The sequence below is a fragment of the Belonocnema kinseyi genome, chromosome 3, assembly GCF_010883055.1.
Source record: "Belonocnema kinseyi isolate 2016_QV_RU_SX_M_011 chromosome 3, B_treatae_v1, whole genome shotgun sequence".
NCBI lineage: Eukaryota > Metazoa > Arthropoda > Insecta > Hymenoptera > Cynipidae > Belonocnema > Belonocnema kinseyi.
This window is the reverse complement of record NC_046659.1, coordinates 71,652,978-71,669,590: the sequence shown is the minus strand read 5'-3', so window position 1 is coordinate 71,669,590 and position 16,613 is coordinate 71,652,978. Positions and strand designations below refer to the sequence as shown.

Below are 16,613 nucleotides of genomic sequence, written 5' to 3'. Positions count from 1 at the left end.
TTATTCAAATATTTTAATAGAAAATTCAACTGTTTGGTTGAAAATTTGAAAGTTTTTGTTTTTGATTTGATAATGGTAGAAAATTCATGTATTTTTTAAGAAACTTAACTATTTTCGTATGAAATCCAAATTTGGTTAAAAAGTAAATTTTTTGTTGAAAATCCTCCTTTTGGTTCGAAAATTAATTTCTTCCGGTAAAAAATTTCATATTTCTTAGGTAAAGATATAAGTGTTTGGTTAAAAAATGTGAGTGAAAAATATTATTTAAACTAATACCTATTTTTTTAAAATATGTTTTTATGAATTATCATTTCAGTTTTTTTATTTTTAAATTGTAAAATTAAGGAAGGTGAAAAACGTAACTGTTTAGGTAACTTAAAGTTACTTTATCTAATAACTGTAACTGGATAATGAAAAAAAGTAACTTACCCAACATAGATTGATTTCTCTGTCTCGCTGCTTTCTTTTTGCTCATCACATATTTATGAGGACATTAATGCTAAATAATCAAAGGATAAGGATCATTATTTATTAAGGATTTTATTACAAAAAACATACTGCACAAAGTATTCCGAAAAAATATTACAAATTTTTGCTATTGCAAATTCATGAACATAGATCTCTGTTTCAATTTTCCTGACATCAGCCATATTAATAATGTGATATCAACGAGTGTAAATGCGCTCAGTGATAGCACAACGGAAGAAGGCACGTAGATTTACAATTTCCATTTAAAAATTGTATAAAAGCGAGCGCACATTTCCAAAAATCGTACAAATATTCTATTCCACAGAGAGTTTATGTTTACGTAAATAAGAATAAAAGATGCTTGGCACCTCTTTAAAACAATAGTTTAAAAATCCAGTCCTTATAACTATATAAAAAATCATTTATCACTCTTTTCAATTAAATTGCGAATAGCCGAGCACATTAGAAACAATTGTTGGAACTAATAAAAAGTTGGTTCATTATTTAAATTTTCATATAATAAAATTAATAATACGAGGGTTGAGGAAAATTAAGTACACAATATTTGTACAAGCGACTAGAAATATAGCTGGTGTAATACTATCAAATTTTCATCTTTATTCGCGACTTTTAGCTATTTATAAAATAGACAATGCTTATGCCGAAGATGCATACAAATTATTCCTGTAGCACTAATCTACTATATTATAATTTTAATATATCATTCTTTTCTGTCAATTTGTTAACGGCTACTTTTAGCGGTATAGTGGCAAAAACTTAGGGGCTGTATTTAAATCATGTAACGGATAATAGGTCCTCTTCATTACTCCCACACCTGTCACGAGCCGTAACAAAATATTTCCTCCCTCCGTTATTTTACGTAATTTATAGTTTCTAGAAATAATAAAATGTGAGACTTGAAACTAGTGGAAATTTTTTGTATTTGAGATAATACATGCTTTGTAGGGTCAAAGCTTCATTTTAAAAATTTCCTGATTTTTCCTTGACCAATTTTTTATTTTTCCTGACCATTGACATTCATATATCAAAATTTTAATCTTGTAATATTTTTAATATAGGATTTTTAATAGACGGAATAAAACATTATTTGTAGACAAATTTAGAATGAATACATTTAAAAAATTAATTTTCAACAGAAAAGTTGCAATTTTATCCAAGAAAGATACAATTTCTAAGGAAATAAAGAATTTTTAAATTAAAAAGACGAATTAATAAAAAATAGTTTAATTTTCAGCCAAAAATATTTTAGTTGAGTTTTTAACACATAAATATACATTTTTAACAAAAATTACATTTTTGGGGAATTAGTTGAATTTTCAACGCAAAAAGACAAATTTTCAATATAACAGTTACATTTTCAACATAAAAAGTGATTTTTTTAAAACAAATTGTTAAATTTTCGAACAAATAATAAAATATATAATAAAAAATCAAATCTTTGAGAAAAATAAACTGCAAACAAACAAATATAAATACAAGAAAAATTAATTACTAACCATAATATTGAGCATTACTTTTCAAAGACCAGAATCTTAAACTTGTATTATTTTTAACCTAGAAACTTTTATAAACGAAAGAAAACAATTTTAAATTAAAGTTGAATTTTTTAATTTTATTTTTCTTGGCAGTTTGTTGAAGTTATAGAAAATACCATTCTCGAAAGTTCTTTTTTTAAATTCTGACTTTTCCTGATCAATAAAATACCCAGCATTTTTTAAATTGTTATTGGCTAGGTTCGTGTTTTACTCACCAAATTTCTTTGGTACGAACATTTAAATTCATATTAACTTTCTGTACAGTTAATGCGAGTTATTAACTTCATTTGCGAATTTCCAAAAATTCCGTATATAAATTCGAGACCCCACCCCCCACACCTAAAAATTCATAATAAAATCTTTTGACGACCTCCCACGCCCTTGACCTGTTACGTAATATAAATACGGTCCCTCACATATATTCCTTAAAGATAAGATAGGCAGTTAATAAATTAAATAATATTCTATATATATATATATATTGATTCAAATATCTCAGAAATAACTTTCACATAAAGTAATATTCATAATGTAACAATTAGGCCAGGTTCTTAAAAAACAGGTGAAAAGTAATATTTGGTCTTATTGGTAGTGTTTCGATGAGGATAACTTTTATGTAATTAATACTTTTATGTAATATAGAAATATACTAGAAATGTAATATATTATCTAATAATATTTCTTCATTAAAAATATATCCTTATATTTAGACGTTCATGAGTTTGAAGATTTGATGATTTAAAGAATCAATTGAAATTTGAGGAATGAATCTTATTTTAATCAGTGCCCACATCGAAAGCGATTCGATTAAATTATTTTCTTAGACACAGTGAGATAAGTGCATAGAGAATTTCAGGTTGTCTCAAATTTTAATGAATTAATTTTTTTTCAAAATTCAGCTTTTGGATGCCTTTTCTTCTTTACTATTGTTTCTGAAATTTCTTGTATATTTTCAAAAAACACTAATTGGGCGGCTAAATTTATTAAAATTAGAGACAATGTTATGGAAAGGCAAATGCCAAACTGATTTTGAAAATCCACATAGGAAAAAGTTCGATTGCATAGATTTATTATTTTGCTTCACTTTCGTTAGATAAAAAATGTTTCAAGGCAACAGTTGCAGAAATTTTTATACGACGCAGAGTTTGGCCCCAGTAGGGTGACTTTCTAAATGGTCTTATTTACGTTGTTTTCGAATGTTGGATGAGGAAGACGAAGGCTTTAATTATCTCTGCAAAATGAATAAACTTAATAATAAAATGGTGTTCAAAATTAGAATAATAAATTAGATTGCGAAACTGAAGGAGATAAGGAAAACAAAATAAAAAGATAAAACCTTTCTTAAATTTATAACACATCTTAATTTCTTCCTTCAGTTTCCTCATCCTAGATTTAGGCTTTAAAAACTGTGATAGAAGACATATTTAGGAACATCCATTAATTACGAAAGTGTGATTTTTTAGACAACCCCACCTGTGTTGTAAGGATCCGTAAGATTTTATATTTTTACTAAACGTATAAACAATATATCAATCATTTTCACTGACAACAAGATTTCAAAAATTTCAAGACTTTTAAACAAATTTGAAGGAACTTTCATAGAATTCAAAGAACTTAAAGCTATTTTAATGAACTGAAAAGTATTTCAAAGAACGAATCAACTTTGACAGAATGTTACGAGATTTCGAAACATTTTTGTTAAAGTCGCGGGATTTCATAATATTTGAAAGGATTTCAACAAATACCAAAGTATTTTTACGAATCTTTAAGATGATCAGGCAATTTTTAATGGATTTGATCTTTTTTTTAATTGATTAAAAAGGATTTTTAAGGGGTTTCAAGAGATTTCGAAACACTTTTTTGAATTTCGCGGTATTTCAAAAGATCTTAAAAGGTTTCAAGAAATGTCAAAGTTTGAAGAGATTTTTTTTGAACTTTAAAGATTTCAAGTAATTTTAATGATTTCTAAAGATTTCACGGAATCTCAATGAATTTTAAGGGATTTCCACAATTTTTAAGGGATTTTAAGGAATTTTCAGGGAATTACAAATCATAATAATACATTGGATTTGAAAGGATTGTAAGGATTTTCAGGGATATTATGATATTTTATGAAAGTTGTACACTAAATTTCAGGAATTGTTAAGTCCTTGACTGCATATTTATTGGACGTTTGGAATATGAAATAATTAACAATAAAAAAATAAATAAAACAAATAATGATATAATGTGTATATAAAAGTATAAAATGTAATTTTTACAGTCAAAACTTGTTCCAGTTAGCATATTAAAAAATTAAAAAAAGCAAATTACATAATAAATGCTTTGGACTCCCCCAGCCCTTTAAATAATGATTCGTAAGATTTTCCAGGCCCCCTGCCTCCAAAGAAGCCTTACGTAATTATTGAACGATCCCATTTTAATATGAATTACTATTTTTATATATTAAATAATTAAACACTAATAAATGAGTCACACTGTATTATATATATTTTTCACACTAACAAGATTATCTCTAGACTCTTCTTCCGTTTGATTTACTTTCTGTTCTATTTTATTCAAGGCCGAACTATAGATTATATCATAAAATGGATATTTTGATCCGACTCTTCGAGCGTATCTTCAGTCACTATTTTACCAAAGAATTGGGACACCTTTAAATGTATATAAAACTTGTAACTGTAGTATTAAATTATAGTTTCTAGAACATAGTTAGCATTAAGCTGTAAAAATTTTCAATACGCCATTCTCGAGTTTTTAAATACAATAATAAAAAAATTAATTATTGCAGGCTTAGGCTAACACACGAGATCACCTATTTCTGATCTGACAGAAATTTTGCATTCTTCATTTTAATTTATTGCAGAATTATGGAAAAGAGGGAGCAAAGTAGTCGACAGAACTTGAATTTGTTACAAATGCTCTTGGCAAAAATCACCTGAGTTTGGAAAAAAACATATTTAAAAAAAAAATAATGAAAAACGAGGGCTTGTCACGCAAACATATCAAGTGAATTGGCGGAACAGACATTTATTAGAGCAGGTGGCACATTTAGTAGTTGAGGAAACTTACGCTGATGTCAATATTTCTATAACGGTAGAGAAAACTAAATACATATATCTTTAGTGACCGGTGCTCTATAAAGACTTAATAGTTCAAACAGAAAGTGCCACTTACCTAGAACTTAATTCATCGATGACCGTGTCAATAGAAAATTGCATGCAATCTCATTACGGGAGAAAAATGTAGTTATGGTTCGAAAAATAGGAAAAATGTTGAATGTTGATTATCGAAAGTATTACCACGTTGTGCGTATCTTTCAGAGAATCCGATACATAATTTATCACGTGGATTCAAAGTTTCAAAAAACATAATTCAGAAAAATTTTCTGGAAACTAGAGATCAATCTGAAAGGATATAGAATATTAAATAAATTATAGATTAAACAAAAGGGTATAATAATATTAATTACTTTTCCAGGTAAAAAAGTTCTGTATAGTTTATATATAGTGGAGAAGATAGTGAAATTTTTTATTTAATTTATCAATTTTTGTATGTAAAAAAAAGAAAAATATCAGTGTTTTGTCCATTATATATAAATTATGTATAACTCTTTCTCGATTTCATATTCATTTAAGAAAGGTCTTAATTTTGTTTTAGACATATTTCTATAAAAGTATAATTGATACGTTTAAAAAATTTTTAAGTGCCTAAAATTTAGTATGGGGCTGTGCATAAATTACGTTTTTGTTTTGTGGGACACTATTTTACGATGCTGTCCCGCCCGTAGGATACGTTATCGAAACAATTTCATACGGAATATATTTTCAAGTGTACGAATCACTAAAAAAAGTTATCCAAATTTCTTCATTTATCACATACTTAACAGCCTTTCCTTCTTTTCTCATTATAAGAAAATCCAACTATTTATCGTTAGAAATTTATGTTTTAATGTTCTTTTTCAACGCGATGTGAGCAGCATGTGAGTAACATTAAACAAAATTTTTCAAATCCAACTTATGTTCACACAAAACGCGATATCGAGTTGAAATGTAAAATTATAATGTAAAAATTTAGGACTAGGCAAACGTTTCTTAGTATTTCTTATTTAATTTCCCATATTTTGAACCGGATATCGCGTTTCGTGTGAATTTAAATTAAGTTTCAAAATAATGTATAAAATGTTTTTGAGGTTACGCTCACATGGCCTTAATAGTTGAATATTCGTATTTTCGTCTTGTAAATTCAAATAATTAGTAGAAAAATCAACTACTTCGTCGTAAGTTAAACTAATTTGACAATATTTTTTTTTTAAATGAAGATTCACTATTTTAGTTAAAAATGTATTTCTTTAGTAGAAAATTTAACTATTTTGTTGTCAATTCTTTTTTTCTTGAATATTAATTTTTTTAAATGAAAAATCACCTTTTTCACTTTTTTTGATTTTTTAAATGCAAATTTAACCACGCTATTTTGAGTTAAAAATGATCTTTTTGGTTTAAAAAATCACCTCTTTGGTTTAAAATTTATGTACTTTGTTGAAAAGCCCTTTATTCTAGTGAAAAATTAATCTTGTTTGTTAAAAGTTTGTTTATTAATTAAAAATTGATGTTGTTTGTTGAAAATTGCTATTTTCGTCTCTATACTTCAACAAATTAGTAGAAAATTCAACTATTTGGTGATAAGTTCAACTGTCTTGCTGATCATTCATTTTTTAATTTGAAGATTCATTACTTTTGTTCAAAATTTAGTTCTTTGGTTGAAAATTTAACTATTTTGTTGCAAATTCATATTTCTTATTAAAAATAATTTCTTAAATTGAAAATTTATCTCTTTCACTCTTGATTTAAATATAATATTTTTAGTCGAGAATTCAACTATTCGGTTGAAAATTCTTCTTTTATGGTAAAAAAACCCATGCCCTTGGTTAAAAATCTAATTATTTGTTTGAAATTGAGCTTTTTAGAAGAAAATTATATCTTTCGGGTAAAAAAATTCTACTTTTTTGTAGAATTTTTTTTTCAAATGAATATTGATTTATCACTTAATGAAAATGTAACCATTTAGTTTTTAGTTAAAATTGATCTGTTTTAATTTTAAAATTTAACTATTCGGTTTAAAATATAAGTAATTTGATGAAAATTCATCTATTTTGGTAGAAGATTTATTTTCTTCCTTAAAAATTCATCTATTTGGTTTAAAATGTAGGTATTTTGTTGAAAATTCATCTTCTTCCATTGACAATTTAACTCATTGCTTAAAAGTGAAACTAATTTCTTAAAAATTGATTTTTTTGTTAAAAGATTTATAATTTTATTTGAAAATTGATTTCTTGGTATGAAAATGTACACCGCTTTGACAAAAAGCGTTTATCTAAAATGATCTATTCGGTTGAAAATGTATATTTTCGGCTTGAATGTTCAACAATTTGTTAGAAAATTAAAATCTTTTGTAGAGAATTTTTTTTATATTTAAAATTAATTTTTTAAATGAAAATTTAACTATTTAATTTTTACTATATTTTAGTACAAAATTAAACCTCTCGGTTAAAAATTGATTTTGTTTATTTAAAAACTCATCTTTTTCATAGGAACCCACCTTAAACTGTAGGCCCCCTCCCACCACCAAATAAGTGTGTGAGGTGTGTGTAAAGGAATAGGAAAGAAGGTGCAAGAAAAATGTGAACCCTTAGGGGACACATTACAAGCTTCCATTTTTAAGTGATTTGGGTGGGGGGCTTAAAACTTACGGCCTTAGCATAAGGGATTACCTGGTTCAAAATTTCAGAAAACAACTTTACGTAATTTAAGCAAGGCCCCTACGAGAAAAAATTGGAAACTCTAGACGGTCAATGATGAGATTTTTCTGCAATAACTACGGTAACAAAAAAGCTATTATCGCGTGATAAATTACGTGAACCATCTCTCTTAACAGTACATTATTAATAGTCCTATAAAAATTTTGTTTCTTACCTTAAGAAGGATTTCTGAAAGCACTCGTCTTATATTAATTATTAAGGAAAGCTTTTGAGGGTATTTATTTTTAAATTGCATCATCGTGCTACTCGTCTTCTTTTGATACAACTTTGTTACCGGTATTTAGGGAAAATTTCAAAATACAAAGTTGTAAGTGCTCAATGAAAATATATTACAAAAATTAAAATGGATCGGACTACACCCTCACATGATTCCAAATACGATAAACTTTAAATAGTGCAAAATATATTTTTCGAGTATTTACAAAATAGCTGATAGTTATTTAACACCAAAAAACATTTTCCAAGTAAATATTTTTTGAATATTTGAAAAATCCTTCTTGTGGATCATACTGAGGGAATTGTCAGATATTCGAAAATGTCTTCTTCTCCTAATGAGGTTTAATTGGGGGTGCTATATAAGACCGCTTTTAAAGTACGACCTCGGCATTGTTGGAATCGATTAGGGGTAGTTTTTCGTATTCGAGGGAGTAGTTAATTCGAAACTGCTAAAGCGTTACCGTCCTGACCTCATTTTCGCTGACGTGATCTTGGTAGGGTGCTGAAGATCCAGCAACTAATCCTTCGCCCTCGCCCTCATTTTCTTGTTTATCAGAGCAACATCGACATCTCATTTTTGCGTCGTCCCCAACCTGCACTGAACGTTGTATGACTACAAGGCTCACGAGACTTATGATGAACAAAGTTGATGGTACTATAACTGCTATCAAAAGCTCTGTACGAGTCTTGTTCAAATCGAAGCGAGCCACCACAAAAAAAGAATCGTTCTAAAAATAAACACATGCAAATAATATTATTATTTAGTTCTGTATTAATAATAATAATAATCTTCGAAGTTATTTATAGACTATGTCCACGTCGAAGTTCCTATGTTTCGCTCGCTTTTCGCTTGTTTTTTGCACTTGTGTTTAAAATTATTGTATTTAAACTAGTTTTAATGAAGTTTGTAATTGGATCATTTTCAGGGTTTCTTAGCCCTGGGCAGAAACCTTTATAACTTCAGTTAGGTATCTACCATACGTCGGTCATACGTTTATGCAAGGAGAATTAGTGAGTGTTAATGAGGGAAATTATACGAAGAGAAACAGGCAAGTGAGCGGAAATTATGGAAGTGGAAGTGAGGTAATAGTAAACGAAGGAATAGGAAATGAACGAAGCGGAAGTAGGGGAAGTCAGGATAGAGTAAGTAGAAATAGTGGGGGAAATGAGGGATGGGGAAGCATTGGCAGTTAGGGAAAGCGAAAGCTGCATAAATACGGGAGGAGAAGGAAAGTAGGAATGGTGAGGAAAAGTAGTAGTGGTGAGAAAAATGAAAGGAATGAGTGTAAGAGGAAACAAGGGGATGAGAAGTAGGAGAATTGATAAGAAATTATTAGGGCGGAAGTGAGGGAAAATGATGGAAGGGGATGCAGTTCATGTGATTGCAAATTATTGGGGTGGAGGTGAGGAGAGGGGTAGAGAAGGGATAGTAAATGAAGGAATGGAAATGAGGGGGGGGGAAGTAGGAGAAGTGAGGGAAAATTATGTGAAAGGATGCAGGTGAAGTGAGTGGGAGTGATGCGAGAAGAAGTGAGAAGAAGACAAGAGAAGGGATAGGATTTAAAGGATGGGGAAGTAGGATAATTGAGGATAGAGGAAGTAAGAAAGGTGGGTGAAATGAGGAATTGGGAAGTAAAAGGAGTGATGGGGGACGGCAGTAGATGAGGAAGTACTTGGAGAAGTGAGGGTTAACGAAGGTTAAAGTGCGCGAGAAGAAAAGTACGGAAGGAGAGGGTAAGTAGGTGTGGCGAGGAAAAATAATGGAAGCAGAGTAAGAGGAAAAAATGAACGGGAAGTAGAGGAACTGATGGGAAATTATGAAAGAGAAAGAGAGGAAAATGATGGGAGAGGAAGCAGGCAAATTGAGTGGAAATGATGAGAGTGGAAGTGGAGATAAAGGAATGGATAACATATTGAAGAATGAGGAAGTAGAAGAATTGATCGGAGACGGGAGTAGATGAGAAAGAACATGGGGAAATGAGGGGAAGCGAATGACGAGGTGTGAGGAGGAGAAGAACTGGAAGAAAGGTAAAGTAGGAGTGGCGAGGGAAAATGAGGAAAAGAGAATGTGAGAAAATAAATGGACGGTAAATAGAGGAAGTCATGGGAGATTACGAGAGGGGAAGTGAAGGGTAATGATGGGAGGGGAAGCAGGCGAAGTAAGTGGAAATAGGGGAAGTAAAGTAGGGGAAATGTGTGGAAGCAAGTTTGGAGATGTGTGGAGAAATAGTAATAATACATAATTTTGTACTGGTATTAATATCGTTATATAAATAAAATTTTCTTAATATTAATTTTAATTACTTGAAATTCAGAAGAGTTATAATGTTTCTATTTTGTACTTAAGAATTTAATATTTAAATTAAACCATTTTTCAGATTTGAGAGTATTAATTTTTTTTAATGACCTGTAGGGTGTTGGGTAATTGCGTGACAAAAACAAGGATTTTTTCACTTTCCGAGAACAAATCTAAGAAGCAGCATTTTATCAGACTTTATTTAAAAACTAAGAAAAAATGATTTTCATAAGCACAGCAATACATTTTGCAAATTTTGCATAGTCAATACTTGCGATAGCAGAAAATAATCAATTAATTCCTGAAGACCTAATGCGTGTTACACATAATGATTCAAATTCATGTTTATCGTAAGAGAAAACTAACAAGCGTAGATATTATATATAATTACATTATCATTTAGATATACTAATTTATCAAATTATTTTACTTTTTCCAAAATTTGCTTAAACCTTTACTATTTAAAATTTGTTATCTCTTTAAAGTTAGGAGATACAAATGCAGGGAAGTAAATGCTTGGTTTTTGCTTAAAAATAATAGACATTATATTACTCACAAAAAATTTTGAGTAGAGATTGATTCTAAAATCAACTGACAACTGAAAGTTTATCAAATATTAATGAGCATACATAAGTTGCGTACGAATTTTTGCTCTAGTTAAATATGTTCTGGAATAATTCAATTAATTATAAATGATATGGAAGAATTATTTTCTAATTAATCTCTAACTTGACACAGACCCCGGATTTACCAATATTATGCAGCAAATAATGATAACAAATTGCTTTAAATTGACACGTGTTGGTACCCATGATTAATTACTAGATGTGAAACAGTTATGCATGAGTTAAATGGATTAAGTGATAGTTTCAGCATTTGTCGTGAATTATTGATTATTTTTAATTAAATTTCGTTAAAGATAATTGGATTTGATGTTGTAATAAAATCTTTAAGCGGATATACAAAATATTTGAGGAAGAAGTGGCTGAAAATTAGTATATTAATTTGCGTATTTTACATTTTCAAAATCAAGTACTTATATTATAATAGTTTTTTAAACTATTACTATCATCAATTATTCAATTAATATGTTCGATTAAAAGCTCATTTTTATGTATGATGGATACACGAACAAATATTTCATAGAATTTAAAGACTGTTTTATATGATGCACGATTTGCGCATGATATTTTTATGGTCTCTATAAATGTTTATATAGGTTTCGTGTTATAGCTTGGAAAGAAGCTCTTGCATGCGCCGAAATTGCTTTAAATTTAAATTGTTTATAATTCTATTATAGAATGGAAATTTTTGGAACCTCAGATTATTTACCCACTAGTGCAATTTGGAAATTTATTTTTTTAATTGTGACAACCGTTGCTTGTGAACAATTGACAAAATTCGACAAGGGTTATTATTCTAACGAAATAATGGTTTTGTAGCATGTGCGAATATTGTATGTAATTTTAATAATTGTGAATAGGAAAAATACCTTTCCGGGTACTGAAAGACAAATATCAAAATATCGAAAATTAAAAAAAGATTGAATAAAAGAAACGGAACAAACCAACATCAATCTCTCGCTCTTTCCTTTTTCTTTCTGCATTGAAAATTCCAATATCTTGTAAAAAATTTGTCTTTTGTGATAAAATATTAATATCCTTAGTGACTAATTTACTTTTTCGTTTGAAAATTTATTTCACTGATGAAAAATAATTTTTTAACTAAAAAATGCACTATTTCATTTTTTTACGAATATGTATCTGTTTTGATAGAATTTACTCTTCTTGGTTGAAAATTAAACTTTTTAGTTGCAAATTTAACTAATACGCTGCAAATTCATTTCATGTCGTTGAAAATTAATTTCTTTACTAAAAGTCTTACTATTCTATGTTAGGTTGAATATTTATTTGTTTTGTGTGAAAATAAAAATTTGTATAAAAAAAAACGTTATTTGGTGGAAAAGTAATCTCATTAGTTTAAATTTAATTTTTGTTTGTTAAAAATGCATTTCTTTGGTTAAATATTTAACTATTTTGTTGCAAATTCGGGTTTTTTCTTTAAAATTTATTGTTCTACTAGAAATTTAAAATATTTTATTATTGGTTGAATATTTATCGTTTACTATTTTAGAATTCATTTATGTTGTTTAAAATCTGTGTTTTTTGATAGGAAATTCGTCTTTCGGGTGAAAAATTCAACTATTTGGTTGAAAATTATTTGTTGTTCCTAGAGATTGATGATTTTAGTTGAAAATTAGTTCGCTTGATTAAAAATTAAAAAATTTGTATCATTTTAGTTAAAGCTAACGTGTTTCAACTAAAAATGTAACCATTAGTTCAATTTTTTTCAGAGACGGGTCAACTTTTTTGTTAAATATTGGTATTCTCGAGTTGAAAACTCAACTGTTTTTCAGGAAATTTTTTCTTTTTTTCTTGTAAATTGAACCTTTTGGATGCAAACTTTTATTCTTTATTGACCAAAAAATCTTTCTTGGTTAAAAATGTAACTTTTTTGTTGTAAATCCTTCTTTTTGTTTATAAATTAGTCTTTTCTGTTAGAAAGTTTCTTTTTTCGTGTTGGTATATTAATTATTTTACAGAAAAATTAAATTCTTTCCATATTTGTTTAAAATTTATATTTTCGAGTTGAAACCTCAACTATTTTTTTTAAATTCATGTATTTCACGTATTTCTAATGTAATTTCTGGACAATTTCTGATAAAATTGTATAAAAAATTGTATAAAACGCGCGTTGTCACTGAAATTCATTAAAATAAATTAAGAAAGACACATTTTTTATATCAACATCATTGATCTCCTGGGAGTAAGATTATTTTTATGTCTAAAAAAAACAGAAAGTTCAGGAAAAAAAAAATTGGTCACGAAAAAGTCAGGGAATTTCGAAATTGAGATTTTGTAATAACCCTGTACTGACGACAAATATGTTTTGAAGGCTATATAGAGCTTGTGGTTGATTCTGAACAAATCTATTTAAATCATCACATTTTCGAAATGGGGGAAATAATAATCCAGACAATCACAAATGCCGAAAAATGGTTAATTTCGTAAGCATCATTTAAGGAACATATATAAGGAATATATAAGGAATATATATATAGATTCGGTTTTGATTCCTCTAGAATCAAACCGAAGGGCCTATGACAAAGCCACCGAACTAGAACGGTGAGTCTAGAACGGTGACTCTGGGATACCGGGCGACCTCTGAGAGTACGCAGCCTTATCCTCGCATGCGGGGCTCTACAAGGATGGACGAACCCCTTTCCCTAGCTTTTCGTGGGAACAACAATGACAACACCCAACATAGTTGTAGTAAGTGCGGTTCAAAACAACAGAACGCGCAAGGCTCCCGACAATGGGTCGGCCAACAATGCCGATCAATCTAGAGCTGGGGGAGCCAATGAAAATGGATTCAATGCGATGGATCGGCCGGAACTCGCAACCTTTGGGTGGACGGAGCGACTGAATCACGACATGCTAGAGTGCTATGATGCGAGTGTGGCCACTGAACGGGGTTACATGGCACGGCTGCATGCTCTGTGTTGCGAGAAACACCCGGAGCTATCGCATTTTTCGCAGCAACGTCTGCGAAACCATGCTGAACTACTCCGAAAAAGGGGCTATGTAAGCGGAACGCCTACTATACCACAGCTAGAACAAGCCGGCAACAGAGAAAGAGAGGCGACAATAAGACCAACCGCGGACAGGCATCCAACAGAGGAAGAGCGATGCTTTACGACCCGGAGAAACATCAACACCAAGGTTTCTCTCAAGCCTAAAGATCTGGCTAAAATGGATGACGAGCCTAGTGGACATTTTTCCGGAGAATCCGACCTCTGGGCTATCAATTATTGTGTGTTTAATGCAGCGAGAGCTTTGGCCGATGCGAACCGCAAAACAAAACCAACGGTTGACCATAAGACCAAAAAACGAATGCATCAACTTGCCATAAAGATAGGCTGGGCAAGACAGTACGCGTCCCGCATTCAGTGTGTGATTGACTACATCACATCTGGCAGGAATTTTATCGCCAAGGTTCAAAAGTTCGCGCGCGAACTCCGGGCCCATTATCACACATTTAACAAGTCAAAGCTGCTGACAATCAGGCAGCATATTGTTGAGAGAATACGGATACTATCTGACGCTAAGAGAAGTCTAGAGCGGAGGGAGAGGTGGGCCAGAGAAAATCAACAGTTTCTCTCTGACCCATCTCGACTCTTGCAACACCCTCCAGTTACTGTCGAACACCCACCCAAACCAGAGGAGGTCGAAGTATTTTGGAGAGAAGTCTACGAAGTGCACGTGAAAAAAGTATTAAGAGGGATGAAGAACTATTCCGCACCGGGACCAGATTGTATCAAAACCTTCTGGTGGAAGAAGTTTTCTTCAACCCATCAGCATTTGGCCCGTATTTTCATCTCATATTTGAAGTCGGAAGAGCCGATTCCAGAGTGGTTGGTGAAAGGGCGCAAAATACTCCTGCCGAAAATAGGCAACTTAGGTGACCCGAAGAATTACAGGCCAATAACTTGTCTGAACACACTTTATAAGATATTCACAGCTATCCCAAATGATAGGATTGTTCGGGCAATCGAACCTGTGTGGTAAGAAATGTATGAACAACGAGGCTCAAAGAAAGGCGTAGCCGGATGTCGGGAGAACCTGCTCATCGATAGATATGTCTGCAAAGATGCAGCATTCTACCAGCGTGACCTATCGATGGCCTGGATTGATTATCGGGAAGCTTTCGATACGACCTCCCATAGACTTATCATCTGTCTTTTGGAAATCTTATAGGTTCATTCGCAAATAGTTGGGTGCATAGAGAGATTGATGCCGCTTTGGAAAACCAGATTTACTATCTCATCTGGAAAAAATCGTGTGACAACTAATAAGGTCACCTTTCAAATAGGTGTCTTTCAGGGCGACACCATGAGTCCACTCCTCTTTTGCCTTACATTATTGCCACTATCTCTAGCACTTAGCCATTCCGACGGGTACTTGTGCGGCAAACCTGCAGATCGAAAGTACAAGGTCATTCATGTACTTTACATGGACGATCTTAAGATCTATACTAAAAACAGAGAGAAACTGCATCTAGCTCTGGGGATTGTCGAATGATATAATAAGGAAATTGGAATGGAATTTGGGTTAGACAAATGCGCCAAGGTTTATTTGAAGCGAGGAAAAATTAATGGCATCCCTGAAGATCCTGAGCTCGTTGATAGAAGCGCCATAACACCTTTGCGCTGGAGAGACTTATACATACCTGGGGGTGCCACAGAGCCACAGGAGGAGGCTGCCGAAACACTCGGACTTGACTTCAGTGTCAAGGGTGAGAAAAATGCATCAAATCTTATCTATCTCGAGTACTCACTCCTGAAAGCCCGGATTAAGAAAGCACACGAGAAAAACTTTCGTGAACAGCTCCTCGATAAGAGGATGCACGGTATCTTCCACAGAAATGTGAAGGATCAGTCAACGTCTTGTGAGCTAACGTTTGCTTTCCTTAAATCTTCCGGATTAAAGTCTGGTACGGAGGGTTTCATCTTTGCATGCCAAGACGGTGTCATTTCCACCTTAACATACCGTCGCCACATTTTGAGCCGAGACATTCCTGATGATAGCTGCAGGGCGTGCCATGCACACCCCGAGCATTTATGTCATGCGGCACTAAGAGTGCTTTATTACCATCTCTGTCACTCTTACGGCATTAACCTTAATATCGCTGCTCTAAATGCTCCTAGGGGAATTGAGTCAATTGTCGAGAATCGGAAGTGCCGCATATACTGGAACTTTATATTCCCGACAATTGTTTCTGTTGCTCACTCGAGGCCTGACATGGTTCTTCTTGACTTTGAGAAGCGAACCATGTTCGTTATCGAATTTTCGGCACCAGCTGACAAAAACATCATAGCCAAGGAGAATGAAAAGAAAGAGAGGTATCGAGACCTTATAAGGGAGTTGCAACGATTGTACCCGGAATATTCTGTTAAACTAATTGTCCTCATCATCGGCGCTCTTGGAGGTGCCAAGCTTTCACTTGCTAATGGCCTAAAAAGCATCCCTGTGTGTCAACAATATGCTAAAACACTTAAGGGAAAAATGCAGAAGGCGGTTGTCCTTGAGTCGCTCCGTGTTCTTAAGGTGCACGAGGCTTTTGCTGGATCGTCGTATTGATTCCACGGTCGTGATACGTGGTTCTGGCTTAAATTTTACCGCGATTTCGCTGGGAGCGG

The 16,613-nt window shown here is 31.8% G+C and overlaps 1 protein-coding gene across 1 annotated transcript in view; it reads right to left on the bottom strand.

Annotated features, from left to right (window-relative positions):
* Positions 1-8,507: 8,507 nt before the first annotated feature.
* Positions 8,508-16,613, bottom strand: part of LOC117168734 — a 27,350-nt gene continuing 19,244 nt past the window's right edge. Inside the window, exon 5 of the mRNA XM_033354467.1 lies at positions 8,508-8,786. Within this exon, the coding sequence (XP_033210358.1) occupies positions 8,508-8,786 (279 nt within the window). The remainder of the gene's footprint in view (positions 8,787-16,613) is intronic.